Below are 19457 nucleotides of genomic sequence, written 5' to 3'. Positions count from 1 at the left end.
CCGGTAACCGTGGTTTCCCAGGTCAGGACGGTCTGGCTGGTCCCAAGGTAAGCGTCACCATGACAATGTGGTCCCAGAGGATGGGATTATCGTTATTAAAGGGGATGGGAAACTAACTGCTGTGGTGTAGAAAAAATGAACAGGAAACTGAATAGGCTACTCTGAAACGGAAACCATGGCGATCACGGCAGATAGACTTATCCACAGCACTGCAGGGTTATACACGCAGTTAGCTGAGCATTTAATTCACAGTTAAACATCCCCGCGCTTGAATATTAGTGACGATTCTTCCTCGTTGACTCAAATCGCTGAAATATTGGAATCCTTAGGCAATTGCAACCCAATCTGACTAAATATTCTGCGACAATATTTAGTCACAGCTGTGAATGACAGAAAATGATGAGTCACAAAGAAAGACAGAGCTTCTGTTGGTGTCAGTGGAGTCAACTGTAATTCCACTATTAACCACCAGAGGTCAGCACCAAACCTCATCCACACCATCAACTTTAGACCCAATGTCTCAGACTGGAAGCATTTCATTTCATTATAAATTAATGTATTGTTCACTTTTTTTAAAATTCATATTCATTAAATATGGTGAATGAGTCAGAAGGGATATTTTCTCAGTTCGTCATGTCAAGATAATTGACTCCTGTCATTTTGACATGTCATTTCCACGTCCTCAGAGGCTAGGTTGCCTAGCGTAGCCTCGGTGTGAAGTGACTAGACGGAGAGGATGTTATCCACATAGAGGTGAATTCTAACTTCCACTCAAGTCAAATTAATGTCAATTCGACTTAAATGGAAGCGAGGATTCGCCCCGGAGTGACTGACTCATTGTCCTTCTTAAAAATAATGTAAACCTCCATGACACTTCACAAGATGACTATATCCCAGAGGAACATACAGATATCAGTAATGTCGAGGTTTATTAAGGGACAAACACACAGGCTTTACATTTCAGTGTGTCACAGTGTCAGACACCTCCTTCAGAGTCAGACACCTCCTTCAGAGTCAGACACCTCCTTCAGAGTCAGACACCTCCTTCAGAGTCAGACACCTCCTTCAGAGTCAGACACCTCCTTCAGAGTCAGACACCTCCTTCAGAGTCAGACACCTCCTTCAGTGTCAGACACCTCCTTCAGAGTCAGACACCTCCTTCAGAGTCAGACACCTCCTTCAGTGTCAGACACCTCCTTCAGAGTCAGACACCTCCTTCAGAGTCAGACACCTCCTTCAGAGTCAGACACCTCCTTCAGTGTCAGACACCTCCTTCAGTGTCAGACACCTCCTTCAGAGTCAGACACCTCCTTCAGAGTCAGACACCTCCTTCAGAGTCAGACACCTCCTTCAGAGTCAGACACCTCCTTCAGAGTCAGACACCTCCTTCAGAGTCAGACACCTCCTTCAGTGTCAGACACCTCCTTCAGAGTCAGACACCTCCTTCAGAGTCAGACACCTCCTTCAGAGTCAGACACCTCCTTCAGAGTCAGACACCTCCTTCAGAGTCAGACACCTCCTTCAGAGTCAGACACCTCCTTCAGAGTCAGACACCTCCTTCAGAGTCAGACACCTCCTTCAGAGTCAGACACCTCCTTCAGAGTCAGACACCTCCTTCAGAGTCAGACACCTCCTTCAGAGTCAGACACCTCCTTCAGAGTCAGACACCTCCTTCAGAGTCAGACACCTCCTTCAGAGTCAGTCAGACACCTCCTTCAGAGTCAGACACCTCCTTCAGTGTCACACCTCCTTCAGACACCTCCTTCAGTCAGACACCTCCTTCAGAGTCAGACACCAGACACCTCCTTCAGAGTCAGACACCTCCTTCAGTGTCAGACACCTCCTTCAGAGTCAGACACCTCCTTCAGTGTCAGACACCTCCTTCAGAGTCAGACACCTCCTTCAGAGTCAGACACCTCCTTCAGAGTCAGACACCTCCTTCAGAGTCAGACACCTCCTTCAGTGTCAGACACCTCCTTCAGAGTCAGACACCTCCTTCAGTGTCAGACACCTCCTTCAGAGTCAGACACCTCCTTCAGAGTCAGACACCTCCTTCAGAGTCAGACACCTCCTTCAGAGTCAGACACCTCCTTCAGAGTCAGACACCTCCTTCAGAGTCAGACACCTCCTTCAGAGTCAGACACCTCCTTCAGAGTCAGACACCTCCTTCAGAGCGTCTTCAGTTCATTTGGCCTCCTAATGCAGGGTCCACTGTAGCCTCATATAAAGTGTCTGTGGAGATAGATGTGTCTCGATTGGTTAATTTAGTGATTTGTTGATTAATCGATTGATTCATTGATTCATTGATTCATTGATCTCCACTGAGTAACTGTATCATTTGACCTCCTAATACAGGGAACAACTGGCGTTGGTCTTAATTGATTGATTGAGATTCTCCATTGAGTAGCACATTTGTCCTCTTAATCCAGGGAGCCCCTGGCGAGCGTGGAGTCGGCGGCGTGTCCGGCCCTAAGGGAGCCGGCGGTGACCCTGGTCGCCCTGGCGAGCCCGGTCTTCCTGGCGCAAGAGTAAGTTCCACTCCAATATCGTTCTGCCGTCTGTAGCAGCAGTATGTATCAATGCTCTGGTAAGATAGAATAGTTCTCCATACTATGAGTGAATAACTCAATACATTATCTCTGTAATTTTTGACATCATCACGTTGTACCTATGCTTTCCCCAGGTCTTTTGTTATTATGTATGTTACTGTAGTTTGGTCTCAAATCTCTAACATCATTAAACATATAGGCTCATATAGGTGCAATGGCTGCTCTACCAAGACATGATCACTGGAGATTTGACTCACATACAGTACACGTTAGAGATTTGACTCACATACAGTACACGTTAGAGATTTGACTCACATACAGTACACGTTAGAGATTTGACTCACATACAGTACACGTTAGAGATTTGACTCACATACAGTACACGTTAGAGATTTGACTCACATACAGTACACGTTAGAGATTTGACTCACATACAGTACACGTTAGAGATTTGACTCACATACAGTACACGTTAGAGATTTGACTCACATACAGTACACGTTAGAGATTTGACTCACATACAGTACACGTTAGAGATTTGACTCACATACAGTACACGTTAGAGATTTGACTCACATACAGTACACGTTAGAGATTTGACTCACATACAGTACACGTTAGAGATTTGACTCACATACAGTACACGTTAGAGATTTGACTCACATACAGTACACGTTAAAGATTTGACTCACATACAGTACACGTTAGAGATTTGACTCACATACAGTACACGTTAGAGATTTGACTCACATACAGTACACGTTAGAGATTTGACTCACATACAGTACACGTTAGAGATTTGACTCACATACAGTACACGTTAGAGATTTGACTCACATACAGTACACGTTAGAGATTTGACTCACATACAGTACACGTTAGAGATTTGACTCACATACAGTACACGTTAGAGATTTGACTCACATACAGTACACGTTAGAGATTTGACTCACATACAGTACACGTTAGAGATTTGACTCACATACAGTACACGTTCGAGATTTGACTCACATACAGTACACGTTCAAGATTTGACTCACATACAGTACACGTTAGAGATTTGACTCACATACAGTACACGTTAGAGATTTGACTCACATACAGTACACGTTCGAGATTTGACTCACATACAGTACACGTTCGAGATTTGACTCACATACAGTACACGTTAGAGATTTGACTCACATACAGTACACGTTAGAGATTTGACTCACATACAGTACACGTTAGAGATTTGACTCACATACAGTACACGTTAGAGTGTTGATGAGTCCGAGTTGAATTTCTCAAGGCTTTTAGGAAGTTTGATCCAAATGTGTCTCTCTGCTTGTCCTGTAGGGTCTTACTGGTCGTCCTGGAGATACTGGTCCTCAAGGCAAAGTTGGACCTGGTGTAAGTACACTGTGCTTGTTGTTTGTTTTGATCAATGACTGTGAAAAAAATATGTTTATTTACATTTTTATTTTAAACATGAACTTGATCACTAGATGAATCAGTATTTTCACAGGACTCTGACCAGTGATTTATATAGACACTAGATGAGTCAGTATTTTCACAGGACTCTGACCAGTGATTTATATAGACACTAGATGAGTCAGTATTTTCACAGGACTCTGACCAGTGATTTATATAGACACTAGATGACTGACTAGGTTTATATACATCATTGACTCTGACCAGTGATTTATATAGACACTAGATGACTGACTAGGTTTATATACATCATTGACTCTGACCAGTGATTTATATAGACACTAGATGACTGACTAGGTTTATATACATCATTGACTCTGACCAGTGATTTATATAGACACTAGATGACTGACTGGGTTTATATACATCATTGACTCTGACCAGTGATTTATATAGACACTAGATGACTGACTGGGTTTATATACATCATTGACTCTGACAGTGGAGAAAATCCCTCAGGTCCATGACTTGGCGATTTACTTTCACAGTGAATTCATATGCAACTCTATCAAATATCCATCCAGACTTCCCAGTCAGACATGACTTTGCGTTATTAGGATGTCTCATCTGCTGATGAAAGATGGGCTTCACAAATAAATGTGATTGCAAGATGAATTGATTGATTGATCGATCCTCAATTGATGGACTGACCCTCCTGGGTTCACCTTGTAGGGTGCTGCTGGTGAGGATGGTCGCCCCGGGCCCCCTGGCCCTATGGGAGCCCGCGGTCAGCCTGGCGTGATGGGATTCCCCGGACCCAAGGGTGCCAACGTGAGTGTCACTGTTAGATTGATTGATTGATTGATTGATTGATTGATTGATTGATTGATTGATTGATTGATTGATTGATTGATTGATTGCTTTATTTATTTATTTATTTTATTGGGTGTTTGATTGGTTGACTGATTCGTTTATTGGGTGTTGATTGGATGATTGATTGATTTATTTATTTATTGATTTATTGGATGTTTGATTGGTTGATTGAGTGATTTATTTATTTATTGGGTGTTTGATTGGTTGATTGAGTGATTTATTTATTTATTGGATGTTTGATTGGTTGATTGAGTGATTTATTTATTTATTGGGTGTTTGATTGGTTGATTGAGTGATTTATTTATTTATTGGGTGTTTGATTGGATGATTGATTGATTGATGTATTTATTTATTGGGTGTTTGATTGGATGATTGATTGATTGATGTATTTATTTATTGGGTGTTTGATTGGATGATTGATTGAGTGATTTATTTATTTATTGGGTGTTTGATTGGATGATTGATTGATGTATTTTAAAATATGGAGATGATACATCTCTTGAGTAGGGCTCTACTCAGAGCTTGGACACTAGTTGCCATGGACAGTGTTTATCTACTAGGGATACAGCTGGATATCCTCTGTGACTGACTGGTGGATGTGTTTTCCTGTGACTAGGGTGAGCCTGGGAAGGGAGGAGAAAAGGGGCTTCTTGGTGCCCCAGGTCTGAGGGTAAGTCATTTCTCTGTTGATCACCCAGACGGACACAGACTGCATTATGGGTAGAAATGTGGCAGAGTAAACATGCCTTATGCCCTCTTAGAAAGGATTAGAATTTCAGGAATGAATTCCGATTCAACCAAATACTGCTGCAAATCATAAATAGCCTGCTAACCCTATTTTTGATGATATCATATATAATGTAAAATATGTAGAAAACACTGGTATTGTTAGGAAACCATTCCACGTACTCAGTTTATCCCCAACCAGTAGTGATAGTTATAATTACATCTATCAGTCAACTGGCTCCCATGGCCCCATGTATGGCCTCCACACTGGTGATATCTCTCTCTCACTTTCTCTCCTTCTCTCACATCCCTCTCTCTCTCTCCCTTTCTCTCCTTCTCTCACATCCCTCTCTCTCTCTCCCTTTCTCTCCTTCTCTCACATCCCTCTCTCTCTCTCCCTTTCTCTCCTTCTCTCACATCCCCCTCTCTCTCCCTTTCTCTCCTTCTCTCACATCCCTCTCTCTCTCTTGCCCTTTCTCTCCTTCTCTCACATCCCTCTCTCTCTCTCCCTTTCTCTCCTTCTCTCACATCCCTCTCTCTCTCTTGCCCTTTCTCTCCTTCTCTCACATCCCTCTCTCTCTCTCCCTTTCTCTCCTTCTCTCACATCCCTCTCTCTCTCTCCCTTTCTCTCCTTCTCTCACATCCCCCTCTCTCTCTCCTTTCTCTCCTTCTCTCACATCCCTCTCTCTCTCTCCCTTTCTCTCCTTCTCTCACATCCCTCTCTTTCTCTCCCTTTCTCTCCTTCTCTCACATCCCTCTCTCTCTCTCCCTTTCTCTCCTTCTCTCACATCCCTCTCTCTCTCTCTCCCTTTCTCTCCTTCTCTCACATCCCTATCTCTCTCTCCCTTTCTCTCCTTCTCTCACATCCCCCTCTCTCTCTCCCTTTCTCTCCTTCTTTCACATCCCTCTCTCTCTCTCCCTTTCTCTCCTTCTCTCACATCCCTCTCTCTCTCCCTTTCTCTCCTTCTCTCACATCCCTCTCTCTCTCCCCCTTTCTCTCCTTCTCTCACATCCCCCTCTCTCTCCCTTTCTCTCCTTCTCTCACATCACTCTCTCTCTCTCTCGCTTTCTCTCCTTCTCTCACATCCATCTCTCTCTCCCTTTCTCTCCTTCTCTCACATCCCCCTCTCTCTCTCCCTTTCTCTCCTTCTCTCACATCCCTCTCTCTCTCCTTCTCTCACATCCCTCTCTCTCTCTCTCCCTTTCTCTCCTTCTCTCACATCCCCCTCTCTCTCCCTTTCTCTCCTTCTCTCACATCCCTCTCTCTCTCTCCCTTTCTCTCCTTCTCTCACATCCCTCTCTCTCTCCCTTTCTCTCCTTCTCTCACATCCCTCTCTCTCTCCTTCTCTCACATCCCTCTTTCTCTCTCCCTCTCTCTCTCCTTCTCTCACATCCCTCTCTCTCTCTCCCTTTCTCTCCTTCTCTCACATCCCCCTCTCTCTCCCTTTCTCTCCTTCTCTCACATCCCTCTCTCTCTCTCCCTTTCTCTCCTTCTCTCACATCCCCCTCTCTCTCCCTTTCTCTCCTTCTCTCACATCCCTCTCTCTCTCTCCCTTTCTCTCCTTCTCTCACATCCCCCTCTCTCTCCCTTTCTCTTCTTCTCTCACATCCCCCTCTCTCTCCCCCTTTCTCTCCTTCTCTCACATCCATCTCTCTCTCCCTATAGGGTCTTCCTGGAAAGGATGGTGAGACTGGAGCTGCTGGACCACCTGGCCCTGCAGTGAGTATCTTTACCTGTCCAATCACACTCTAAAACGACCTGATAACTCAAGCCTCCCCATAGCCCAGGCTGGATATAATTCTCAGTGTTCAACAGGTGTCGTTGTCAATTCACAGCTCGCTAACCTTTCTGATTTATGTTTCGTTGTGGATGTAAGATTTTATGATTATTGTAAGAATGAATTGACAAGATAAGAATAACTTGTTCACAATGACTTGGTTAGATGTGTCAATTGAGTTTAAAGGCACAATTCTTAATGAGTTTTTCACGGCAGCCCAGCCACAGCTATAATGCTCAGTGTTAACCCTTCGTTTACCACAGGGCCCTGCTGGAGAAAGAGGAGAGCAAGGACAGCCTGGACCTTCTGGCTTCCAGGTTAGTGTCTGTCTGTCTGTCTGTCTGTCTGTCTGTCTGTCTGTCTGTCTGTCTGTCTGTCTGTCTGTCTGTCTGTCTGTCTGTCTGTCTGTCTGTCTGTCTGTCTGTCTGTCTGTCTGTCTGTCTGTCTGTCTGTCTGTCTGTCTGTCTGTCTGTCTGTCTGTCTGTCTGTCTGTCTGTCTGTCTGTCTGTCTGTCTGTCTGTCTGTCACTGTCTGTCTGTCTGTCTGTCTGTCTGTCTGTCTGTCTGTCTGTCTGTCTGTCTGTCTGTCTGTCTGTCTGTCTGTCTGTCTGTCTGTCTGTCTGTCTGTCTGTCTGTCTGTCTGTCTGTCTGTCTGTCTGTCTGTCTGTCTGTCTGTCTGTCTGTCTGTCACTCTGCGTTCACATGCTCCCATCATATACAGTATCACATAGACTACATGTGTCCAATCACATTGACATATAGACTACATGTGTCCAATCACATTGACATATAGACTACATGTGTCCAATCACATTGACATATAGACTACATGTGTCCAATCACATTGACATATAGACTACATGTGTCCAATCACATTGACACTCATCTACACTTCCCAAGAGATAACAATAGCCACTTGGTTAGTTGATTGATTGATTCACTGATTGATTCATTGATTTGTTTCCTGTATACAGGGTCTGCCCGGACCTCCCGGCCCACCTGGTGAGGGGGGCAAGCCCGGTGACATGGGTGTTCCAGGAGAGGGTGGAGCTGCTGGTGCCACTGGACCCAGAGTGAGTTTCATCTCCTCCACCTCTCATCTCCCACACCTACAATGTTCATATAACTAACTCCCATTATGGAGAATGGGAGGAACTCATACGGAGTAATGCTGAGCAATACTATGAACCATCCATCCCTGTCTCTGTCTGTCACCCTGTAGGGTGAGCGTGGTTTCCCAGGAGAGAGAGGAGGTGCTGGGCCTCAGGGGCTGCAGGGACCTCGTGGTCTGCCTGGAACTCCTGGAACTGACGGACCCAAGGTGAGAGAAACACACTGTGGAGACCTTCTCACATACCTAATATTCCAGATGTTGGACCCTTGGGTGGTAGAATGTCACCCAGGCTGGTAGAATGTCACCCAGGCTGGTAGAATGTCACCCAGGCGGGTAGAATGTCACCCAGGCTAGTAGAATGTCACCCAGGCTAGTAGAATGTCACCCAGACTGGTAGAATGTCACTAAGGGGGGTAGAATGTCATCCAGGCTGGTAGAATGTCATCCAGGCTGGTAGAATGTCACCCAGGCTGGTTGAATGTCACCCAGGCTGGGAGAATGTCACCCAGCCTGTATAATACCACCCAGGCTGGTAGAATACCACCCAGGCTCGTAGAATGTCACCCAGGCTGGTAGAATACCACCCAGACTGGTAGAATGTCACCCAGGCTAGTAGAATGTCACCCAGGCTGGTAGAATGTCACCCAGGCTGTAGAATGTCACCTAGCCTGTAGAATGTCACCCAGTCTGTAGAATACCATCCAGGCTGGTAGAATGTCACCCAGGCTGGTAGAATGTCACCCAGGCTGGGGGAATGTCACCCAGCCTGTATAATACCACCCAGGCTAGTAGAATACCACCCAGGCTGGTAGAATGTCACCCAGGCTGGTAGAATACCACCCAGACTGGTAGAATGTCACCCAGGCTAGTAGAATGTCACCCAGGCTGGTAGAATGTCACCCAGGCTGTAGAATGTCACCCAGCCTGTAGAATGTCACCCAGCCTGTAGAATACCATCCAGGCTAGTAGAATGTCACCCAGGCTAGTAGAATGTCACCCAGGCTAGTAGAATGTCACCCAGGCTAGTAGAATGTCACCCAGGCTAGTAGAATGTCACCCAGGCTAGTAGAATGTCACCCAGGCTAGTAGAATGTCACCCAGGCTAGTAGAATGTCACCCAGGCTGGTAGAACTTGCGGTTTACTAGCTGGAATCACACTAGTAAAGGGGTTTAACTCAATATTAGGAAGGTGTTCATAATGTTTTGCATTCTCAGTGTAGTAGAAGAACAACAACAACAACAACAACAACAACAATGTCAACGCTATAAACAGCTCAGACCTCAGATCAAATGCTGTTTGAAATCATGTCCTATACTTTACTTTAGCTGTGCTGATTGAGGATGCATATTTCACTGGAAAACTGAATCACGTCCCAAACAACCTTAGAATGGTTCTCAAATACACTACACTCTGAAACCATCTCATATCAGAAAGGAAATTACTTTTTTTTTAAGATTAATGATGAAGATGTGGATACCCCTGAAGGTATCTTTTGAAATTACAATATGATATTACTTTCAAACATTTTTGCCCACTGGGTACAATTCTCCTTGTATTTGATGTTGTTTCTTTTGATGAATCATATTCCTGTGTCTATTTCCTCATGATGAATCATGTCCCTGTGTCTATTTCCTCATGGTGAATCATGTCCCTGTGTCTATTTCCTCATGGTGAATCATGTCCCTGTGAACAGGTCTATTTCCTCATGATGAATCATGTCCCTGTGTCTATTTCCTCATGATGAATCATGTCCCTGTGTCTATTTCCTCATGGTGAATCATGTCCCTGTGAACAGGTCTATTTCCTCATGATGAATCATGTCCCTGTGTCTATTTCCTCATGGTGAATCTTGTCCCTGTGTCTATTTCCTCATGGTGAATCATGTCCCTGTGAACAGGTCTATTTCCTCATGGTGAATCATGTCCCTGTGAACAGGTCTATTTCCTCATGGTGAATCATGTCCCTGTGAACAGGTCTATTTCCTCATGGTGAATCTTGTCCCTGTGTCTATTTCCTCATGGTGAATCATGTCCCTGTGAACAGGTCTATTTCCTCATGGTGAATCATATTCCTGTGTCTATTTCCTCATGGTGAATCATGTCCCTGTGTCTATTTCCTCATGATGAATCATGTCCCTGTGTCTATTTCCTCATTGTGGGGAGAACACTGTTCTGTTATATTCCATCTATTCAATTCATGCCTGAGGGACAAATATCGTTGGGCATATAATGAGACGAGTAAACAACAACATACCCTTCTGCATTCCGTCACCTTTCCTACGGTGTCCCTGCAGCTGTTGACAGCGTCTGTGTCCATTCTGTTTTCCAGGGAGCGATCGGACCAGGTGGCTCATCGGGTGCCCAGGGACCCCCCGGTCTGCAGGGTATGCCCGGAGAGAGAGGGGCCTCAGGCATCCCCGGACCTAAGGGAGACAGAGTAAGTGGTGCCTGCTCGAGAGCAGCAGAGGAACAGTCATGTTAATGAAATGTAACACAATATGATTCATAATAGTAATAAGCTGTGAAACGGACCTGTACTTAGCAACAGGATCTGCTTGAGACAATAGTAACAGATGTATGTTTGGCAACAATTGATGTGATTGCATATTGAATTATATGCAGTTAGTAATGCAATTATAATGTCATTGTGTTTGTGTCCCACAGGGTGACAATGGAGAGAAGGGACCTGAGGGTGCTTCTGGCAAAGACGGCTCAAGAGTGAGTGACCCTCATCCACATCCTCATCATCATCATCATCATCATCATCATGCACCGTATCACCCAGCCCAATGACCTCACTCACTCTACCATTTAATATTCAACACATTGATGACCTCACTCTACCATTTAATATTCAACACATTGATGACCTCACTCACTCTGCCATGTAATAATCAACACATTTAATTATTCCCTCCAGCAATTCCACTACACTTAAATTGTTAATTTGTTCATGGGCATTTGTGTACAGTGAGACAACAGCAAAAGGACAGATATACTAGATATTGTACTGAAACATTTCTCTTTTCCATGTTTTCCCCGTCTAACTCTTTTAGGGTTTGACTGGTCCCATTGGTCCTCCCGGCCCAGCTGGTCCCAACGGAGAGAAGGTGAGCAATTTCTCTTTAAACTTGAATAATAGTTCATTGATTATTTTAATGATTGTATTAGATCAGTCAGAAGAAGAAAACAACATACATCCATATCATCTGTTGGGAGGTTTCCTCTCATAAACTGTATGATACAGACAGTCCATATAAGGTGTTGGGAGGTTTCCTCTCATAAACTGTATGATACAGACAGTCCATATAAGGTGTTGGGAGGTTACCTCTCATAAACTGTATGATACAGACAGTCCATATAAGGTGTTGGGAGGTTTCCTCTCATAAACTGTATGATACAGACAGTCCATATAAGGTGTGATTTATGGACTTATTCATTGACCTCTGTGACTGACCTCTGACCTCTGTGTTTCCTCCTATAGGGTGAATCTGGTCCATCTGGACCTTCCGGTGCTGCTGGTGCCCGTGGTGCTCCTGTAGGTACCACACACACACACACACACACACACAGACACAGACACACACACACACACACACACTCACAGACACAGACACAGACACAGACACACACACAGACAGACACACACAGACACACACACACACACACACACACACAGGCACACACACACAGACACACAGACACACACACACACACACACCAATTAGGATAAAGTAAAAAATGACTTGTGGTCCCGTGTAGATCCGTTTGCAACGCTAGGGTTGTGGGTTCGATTACCGTGGCCAATCAATATGTTTAACGTATGCAAAACGCTTTGGATAAAAGTGTCTGCTACATGGCATTCATTACATCAGAAATATGTTGTTGTTTTTTAAAACTTTGCCTCAGCTGTCTGATTAGGGTCTTACTGCCCTCTCTAGGTCTCTGTACTGATCCAGAGTAGAGTCTGATTAGGGTCTACTGCCCTCTCTAGGTCTCTGTACTGATCCAGAGTAGAGTCTGATTAGGGTCTACTGCCCTCTCTAGGTCTCTGTACTGATCCAGAGTAGAGTCTGATTAGGGTCTACTGCCCTCTCTAGGCCTCTGTACTGATCCAGAGTAGAGTCTGATTAGGGTCTACTGCCCTCTCTAGGTCTCTGTACTGATCCAGAGTAGAGTCTGATTAGGGTCTACTGCCCTCTCTAGGCCTCTGTACTGATCCAGAGTAGAGTCTGATTAGGGTCTACTGCCCTCTCTAGGTCTCTGTACTGATCCAGAGTAGAGTCTGATTAGGGTCTACTGCCCTCTCTAGGTCTCTGTACTGATCCAGAGTAGAGTCTGATTAGGGTCTACTGCCCTCTCTAGGTCTCTGTACTGATCCAGAGTAGAGTCTGATTAGGGTCTACTGCCCTCTCTAGGTCTCTGTACTGATCCAGAGTAGAGTCTGATTAGGGTCTACTGCCCTCTCTAGGTCTCTGTACTGATCCAGAGTAGAGTCTGATTAGGGTCTACTGCCCTCTCTAGGTCTCTGTACTGATCCAGAGTAGAGTCTGATTAGGGTCTACTGCCCTCTCTAGGTATCTGTACTGATCCAGAGTAGAGTCTGATTAGGGTCTACTGCCCTCTCTAGGTCTCTGTACTGATCCAGAGTAGAGTCTGATTAGGGTCTACTGCCCTCTCTAGGTCTCTGTACTGATCCAGAGTAGAGTCTGATTAGGGTCTACTGCCCTCTCTAGGCCTCTGTACTGATCCAGAGTAGAGAATCCTGTTGTCCTGCTATACTCTCCAGCTCTCAATAGAACATTTGAATTAACACAGAAGTTGATACGGTACATGGTACGTCATTTGAAGAAGGGTATGTTAGGGGAAGTGTATTCTGCTCAACTTGTTCCCCATCTTCTCTCCTAACAGGGAGACAGGGGTGAGACCGGACCTCCTGGGCCTGCTGGCTTCGCTGGGCCTCCTGTAAGTATCTTCACCAAGGACAATGTACTGTTGATGCGCTTTCTCTCACCGTCAGTCCTACCGTCAACATCCCGGACTGCCACATTTACAATGACCGTCTCATCCATTCAAATGGATGATTAAATAGAAGGGGATGATGACCCCTGCTGCTTGTTATATGTTGAAGCAAGTAGCTGTCTGAGCTGTCTTTCTCCCCGTGTCCCAACCCCCAGGGATCTGATGGTCAGCCCGGAGCCAAAGGAGAGCAGGGAGAGGGTGGTCAGAAGGGAGACGCAGGTGCCCCTGGACCCCAGGGACCCTCTGGAGCACCTGGACCTTCCGTAAGTTTCACTTTTTCCTGAAATGTAAAAACATCGAGGTGTTTATTGGTTACCAAATATTCTGTTGGAGTTACTTGCTTCACGTTTCTTCATAAAACTTCAGATAATTTCCTTCATTTCAGGGACCAACTGGCGTTTCTGGACCTAAAGGTGCTCGCGGTGCTCAGGGACCCCCTGTAAGTATAAAACTCATATTGTGTATTTAATGTCCGCTTTGTTGTTTTATATTGTTTTGTAATTGTTCCATTTCATCAACAACCTCTCAGGGTGCCACTGGTTTCCCTGGTGCTGCCGGCAGAGTCGGGCCCCCTGGTCCCAACGTAAGTACAATCACTTATCAGCGATACACATACAAACACACACAACTCAAACACCCAACCTGAGCATTGTTACTGAAGACTAAATGATTCTTTTAATTTTTTTATTTTACTAGGCAAGTCAGTTAAGAACAAATTCTTATTTTCAATGACGGCCTAGGAAACAGTGGGTTAACTGCCTGTTCAGGGGGCAGAACAACAGATTTTGTACCTTGTCAGCTCGGGGATTTGAACTTGCAACCTTTCGGTTACTAGTCCAATGCTCTAACCACTAGGCTACCCTGCCACCCCATGATTCTTCTACTTGTAAACTAGGATTGTTCGCGGTAATCTGAGGTGTTGGATTGGATTGGAATAGAAAAGGGCTTGTTTTTATGTGGGCGTAACCGCGTTGGTAAACATTTTCCAAAATGAAGGGATCTCTTTTATGTATTTCCAAGTTTCTCCAATAGTTTCCTGATACTATTCAGAACACACAGACTATTATGAATACTGTGTTCACACACTGTATTCAGTCGAACTGAACCTTGCGTTTGGGATCCCATGCATCCTTCTAGGTTTGAAACCAATAAACAGACCAACACAGAATCATTCAGCATCATTATAGTATGTAGTATAGTATTAAGTATAGTATTTACTATAGTATTTACTACAATATTTACTATAATATTTAGTATAGTATTTAGTACAGTATTTAATATAGTATTTATTATAGTATTTAGTATAGTGTTTAGTATAGTGTTTACTATACTATTTCGATTAGTATTTAGTATATTATTTATTATAGAATTTAGTATAACATTTACTATAGTATTTAGTATAGTATTTAGTATAGTATCTAGGATAGTACTAACTATAATATTTCGTATAGTATTTAGTATATTATTTATTATGGTATTTAGTATAACATTTACTACAGTATTTAGTATAGTATTTAGTATAGTACTAACTATAATATTTCGTATAGTATTTAGTATAGTATTTAGTATAGTATTTAGTATATTATATATTATAGTATTTAGTATATCATTTACTATAGTATTTAGTATAGTATTTAGTATAGTATTTAGTATAGTACCAACTATAATATTTAGTATAATATTTAGTATAGTATTTACTATAGTATTTAGTAATGATAATGACTAATGATTTGTAATCATTAGTCCAACAGTTGCAAACGAGAATTTCTATTGGACAATTTCAGATATGTTTATCCCCGTTGCTTCCGTTTAAGAAACCATTTTAAATAAAACCAGCAGAATGAATACACCACTGATCACATGAAAACACAATTCACTTTCATAGCAGACAGATCATTGTATAATTCCTTCTTGCATCTACGTGCTCTCTTACCTTTTCCCTTCAGTGCATAACACATCAGCTGTCTGTGACCAGTGAACAAAAAGAAACCAAGCCAAACCTTCATATCATAACCACTAACCACTAACCGCTACGCACATCCTACATTGTTGTCACCATATTAGCTAATGTCAAGTCAAAAACAAAGTTACTAGAACTAATGTGTTAGTAAACCTGCTACAATCATGCAGTACAGTGTCCAGTCAGCAAGCAGTTTAATAGTTACACCAGCAGGCCCCGGTGGCAATAAGCCAAGAGCTTTTCTTGACTTGGAAGAGTTCCAGTGTTGGATAGCTAGCTAACATAACATCCCCCTGTTATAGCCAGCTAGCTAACATAACATCCCCCTGTTATAGCCAGCTAGCTAACATAACATCCCTCTGTTATAGCCAGCTAACATAACATCCCCCTGTTATAGCCAGCTAACATAACATCCCCCTGTTATAGCCAGCTAACATAACATCCCCCTGTTATAGCCAGCTAGCTAACATAACATCCCCCTGTTATATCCAGCCAGCTAACATAACATCCCCCTGTTATAGCCAGCTAGCTAACATAACATCCCCCTGTTATAGCCAGCTAACATAACATCCCCCTGTTATAGCCAGCTAACATAACATCCCCCTGTTATAGCCAGCTAGCTAACATAACATCCCCCTGTTATAGCCAGCTAGCTAACATAACATCCCCCTGTTATAGCCAGCTAGCTGGCATAACATCCCTCCCTGTTTGAGCCGGGTGTTTGAGTAGGCTAAACTAGCTAGCTGCATTCAGTAGCTAAGTAAAACAATATGAAATGTAGCTATCTCTCTCGCTCTCTCGCTCTCTCGCTCTCTCTCTCGCTCTCTCCCTCTCTCTCTCTCTCTCTCTCTCTCTCTCTCTCTCTCTCTCGCTCTCTCGCTCTCTCTCTCGCTCTCTCTCTCTCTCTCTCTCTCTCTCTCTCTCTCTCTCTCTCTCTCTCTCGCTCTCTCTCTCGCTCTCTCTCTCTCTCTCTCTCTCGCTCTCTCGCTCTCTCTCTCTCTCTCTCCCTCTCTCTCTCTCTCTCTCTCTCTCTCTCTCTCTCTCTCTCTCGCTCTCTCTCTCGCTCTCTCTCTCGCTCTCTCCCTCTCTCTCTCTCTCTCTCTCTCTCTCTCTCTCTCTCTCTCTCTCTCTCTCGCTCTCTCTCTCGCTCTCTCCCTCTCTCTCTCTCCCTCTCTCTCTCTCTCTCTCTCTCTCTCTCTCTCTCTCTCTCTCTCTCTCTCTCTCGCTCTCTCTCTCGCTCTCTCCCTCTCTCTCTCTCTCTCTCTCTCTCTCTCTCTCTCTCTCTCTCTCTCTCGCTCTCTCTCTCGCTCTCTCCCTCTCTCTCTCTCTCTCTCTCTCTCTCTCTCTCTCTCTCGCTCTCTCTCTCTCTCTCCCTCTCTCGCTCTCTCTCTCTCTCTCTCTCTCTCTCTCTCTCTCTCTCTCGCTCTCTCTCTCTCTCTCTCTCTCTCTCTCTCTCTCTCTCTCTCTCTCTCTCGCTCTCTCTCTCTCTCTCTCTCGCTCTCTCCCTCTCTCGCTCTCTCTCTCTCTCTCTCTCTCTCTCTCTCTCTCTCTCTCTCTCTCGCTCTCGCTCTCTCTTTCTTGCTTCTCCTTCATTTTTGAATAAATAATGGGAAACACTATTCCCTCATCCCATCACAAGACAGGGCAGTCAGTATGTGTTCATCACTGACCAAATAACCAGTCCAAACACACTACTTTAGTATATTTTATCTAAAAATAATAACTTTTTTAATGTTTCACTATTTTTATTTTTATGACATTCACTGAGGAGGATGGTCCTCCCCTTCCTCCTCTGATGAGCCTCCACTGTCCCAGAGAGTCTACATTTCTTGGTTTAACCCTGTTGATTGGTTGATTGACTGATTGCTTGATTGGTTGCTTGTTTTACTGGTTGACCAGTTGATCGGTTGAGTGATGAACTGATTGATTGGTTGATTGACTGACTGCCTCCTCCCTAAGGTTGTTTTATTCACTACTTTAGCACACTCTGCCAACCCTGATGTCCTAGCCGTGTCTGAAACATGGCATAGGAAGGCCACCAAAAATTCTGAATTTTTCATCCCCAACTACATAATTTTCCACCAAGATAGAACTGCCAAAGGGGGTGGAGTTGCAATTTACTGCAGAGATAGCCTGCAGAGTTCTGTCATACTATCCAGGTCTGTGCCCAAACAGTTCGAGCTTCTACTTTTAAAAATCCACCTTTCCATAAATAAGTCTCTCACTGTTGCCACATGTTATAGACCACCCTCAGCCCCCAGCTGTGCCCTGGACACCATATGTGAATTGATTGCCCCCCCATCTATCTTCAGAGTTCGTATGGTTAGGTGACCTAAACTGGGACATGCTTAACACCCCGGCCGTCCTACAATCTAAACTAGATTCCCTCAATCTCACAAATTATCAAGGAACCTACCAGGTACATCAATAAATCCGTACACATCTTCATAGACGTCGTCCTGACCAACCTGCCCTCTAAATACACCTCTGCTGTCTTCAACCAGGATCTCAGCAATCACTGCCTCATTGCCTGCGTCCGTAATGGGTCCGCGGTCAAACGACCACCCCTCATCACTGTCAAACGCTCCCAAAACACTTCAGCAAGCAGGCCTTTCTAATCGCCCTGGGACGGGTATCCTGGAAGGATATTGACCTAATCCCATCAGTAGTGGAGGGTTATGACTTCGAATATGTGGGCTACAAACTATAAATACCTAGGTGTCTGGTTAGACTGTAAAGACTCACATTAAGCATCTCCAGACTCACATTAAGCATCTCCAATCCAAAATTAAATCTAGAATCGGCTTCCTATTTCGCAACAAAGCATCCTTCACTCATGCTGCCAAACATACCCTCGTAAAACTGACTATCCTACCGATCCTCGACTTCGGCAATGTAATTTACAAAATAGCCTCCAACACTCTACTCAGCAAATTGGATGCAGTCTATCACAGTGCCATCCGTTTTGTCACCAAAACCCCATATACTCCCTACCACTGCGACCTGTATGCTCTCGTTGGCTTGCCCTCGATACATATTTGTCACCAAACCCACTAGCTCCAGGTCATCTATAAGTCTTTGCTAGGTAAAGCTCTGCTTTATCTCAGCTCACTGGTCACCATAGCAGCACCCACCCGTAGCACGCGCTCCAGCAGGTATATTTCACTGGTCACCATAGCAACGCCCACCCGTAGCACGCGCTCCAGCAGGTATATTTCACTGGTCACCATAGCAACGCCCACCCGTAGCACGCGCTCCAGCAGGTATATTTCACTGGTCATCCCCAAAGTCAACTCCTCATTTGGCCGCCTTTCCTTCCAGTTCTCTGCCACCAATGACTGGAACGAATTGCAAAAAAAAAAAAAAAAGCTGGAGTCTCATATCTCCCTCACTAACTTTAAGCACCAGCTGTCAGAGCAGCTTACCGATCATTGCAACTGTAAACAGCCCATCTGTAAATAGCCCACCCAACTACCTCATCCCCATATTGTTATCTATTGTTTTGCTCCTTTTCACTCCAGTATCTCTACTTGCACATTCACCTTCTGCACATCTATCACTCCAGTGTTTAATTGATCAATTGTATTTACTTCGCTACTACGGCCTATTTGTTGCCTAACCTCCCTAATCTTACCTAATTTGCACACACTGTATACAGATCTTCTATTGTGTTATTGACTGCATGTTTGTTTATTCTATGTGTAACTCTGTGTTGTTGTTTGTATCGCACTGCTTTGCTTTATCTTGGTCAGGTCGCAGTTGTGAATGAGAACTCAACTGGCCTACATTGTTAAATAAAGGTGAAATAAAATAAATAAATAAATAAATGGTGTCTCTGCAGGGTAACCCTGGTGCTGCTGGGCCCTCTGGCCCTGCTGGTAAAGATGGCCCTAAGGGTGTGCGTGGAGACGGTGGACCCCCAGGCAGACAGGGAGACGCTGGGCTGCGTGGAACCGCTGGATCCCCTGGAGAGAAGGGAGATGCTGGAGAGGATGGCCCCTCTGTAAGTTTATCACTACATTA

General features: G+C 44.4%; 1 protein-coding gene across 2 annotated transcripts in view; it reads left to right on the top strand.

Annotated features, from left to right (window-relative positions):
• The window catches only part of col2a1b (collagen, type II, alpha 1b), a 129639-nt gene that overhangs the window by 93023 nt on the left and 17159 nt on the right, over positions 1–19457 (top strand). For both annotated transcript variants that reach the window (XM_046312669.1, XM_046312667.1), the window contains 18 exons: positions 1–47; positions 2430–2528; positions 3888–3941; positions 4695–4793; positions 5452–5505; positions 7228–7281; positions 7603–7656; positions 8313–8411; positions 8561–8659; positions 10782–10889; positions 11117–11170; positions 11509–11562; positions 11937–11990; positions 13364–13417; positions 13630–13737; positions 13860–13913; positions 14004–14057; positions 19276–19437. The exon at positions 1–47 is cut by the window's left edge and continues 7 nt beyond it. In XM_046312669.1, coding sequence (XP_046168625.1) covers positions 1–47; positions 2430–2528; positions 3888–3941; positions 4695–4793; positions 5452–5505; positions 7228–7281; positions 7603–7656; positions 8313–8411; positions 8561–8659; positions 10782–10889; positions 11117–11170; positions 11509–11562; positions 11937–11990; positions 13364–13417; positions 13630–13737; positions 13860–13913; positions 14004–14057; positions 19276–19437 — 1361 coding nt within the window. The remainder of the gene's footprint in view (positions 48–2429; positions 2529–3887; positions 3942–4694; positions 4794–5451; positions 5506–7227; positions 7282–7602; positions 7657–8312; positions 8412–8560; positions 8660–10781; positions 10890–11116; positions 11171–11508; positions 11563–11936; positions 11991–13363; positions 13418–13629; positions 13738–13859; positions 13914–14003; positions 14058–19275; positions 19438–19457) is intronic.

This window comes from Oncorhynchus gorbuscha, linkage group LG18, assembly GCF_021184085.1.
Source record: "Oncorhynchus gorbuscha isolate QuinsamMale2020 ecotype Even-year linkage group LG18, OgorEven_v1.0, whole genome shotgun sequence".
Taxonomy (NCBI): Eukaryota; Metazoa; Chordata; class Actinopteri; order Salmoniformes; family Salmonidae; genus Oncorhynchus; species Oncorhynchus gorbuscha.
This window is presented reverse-complemented; position numbering and strand designations above follow the sequence as displayed.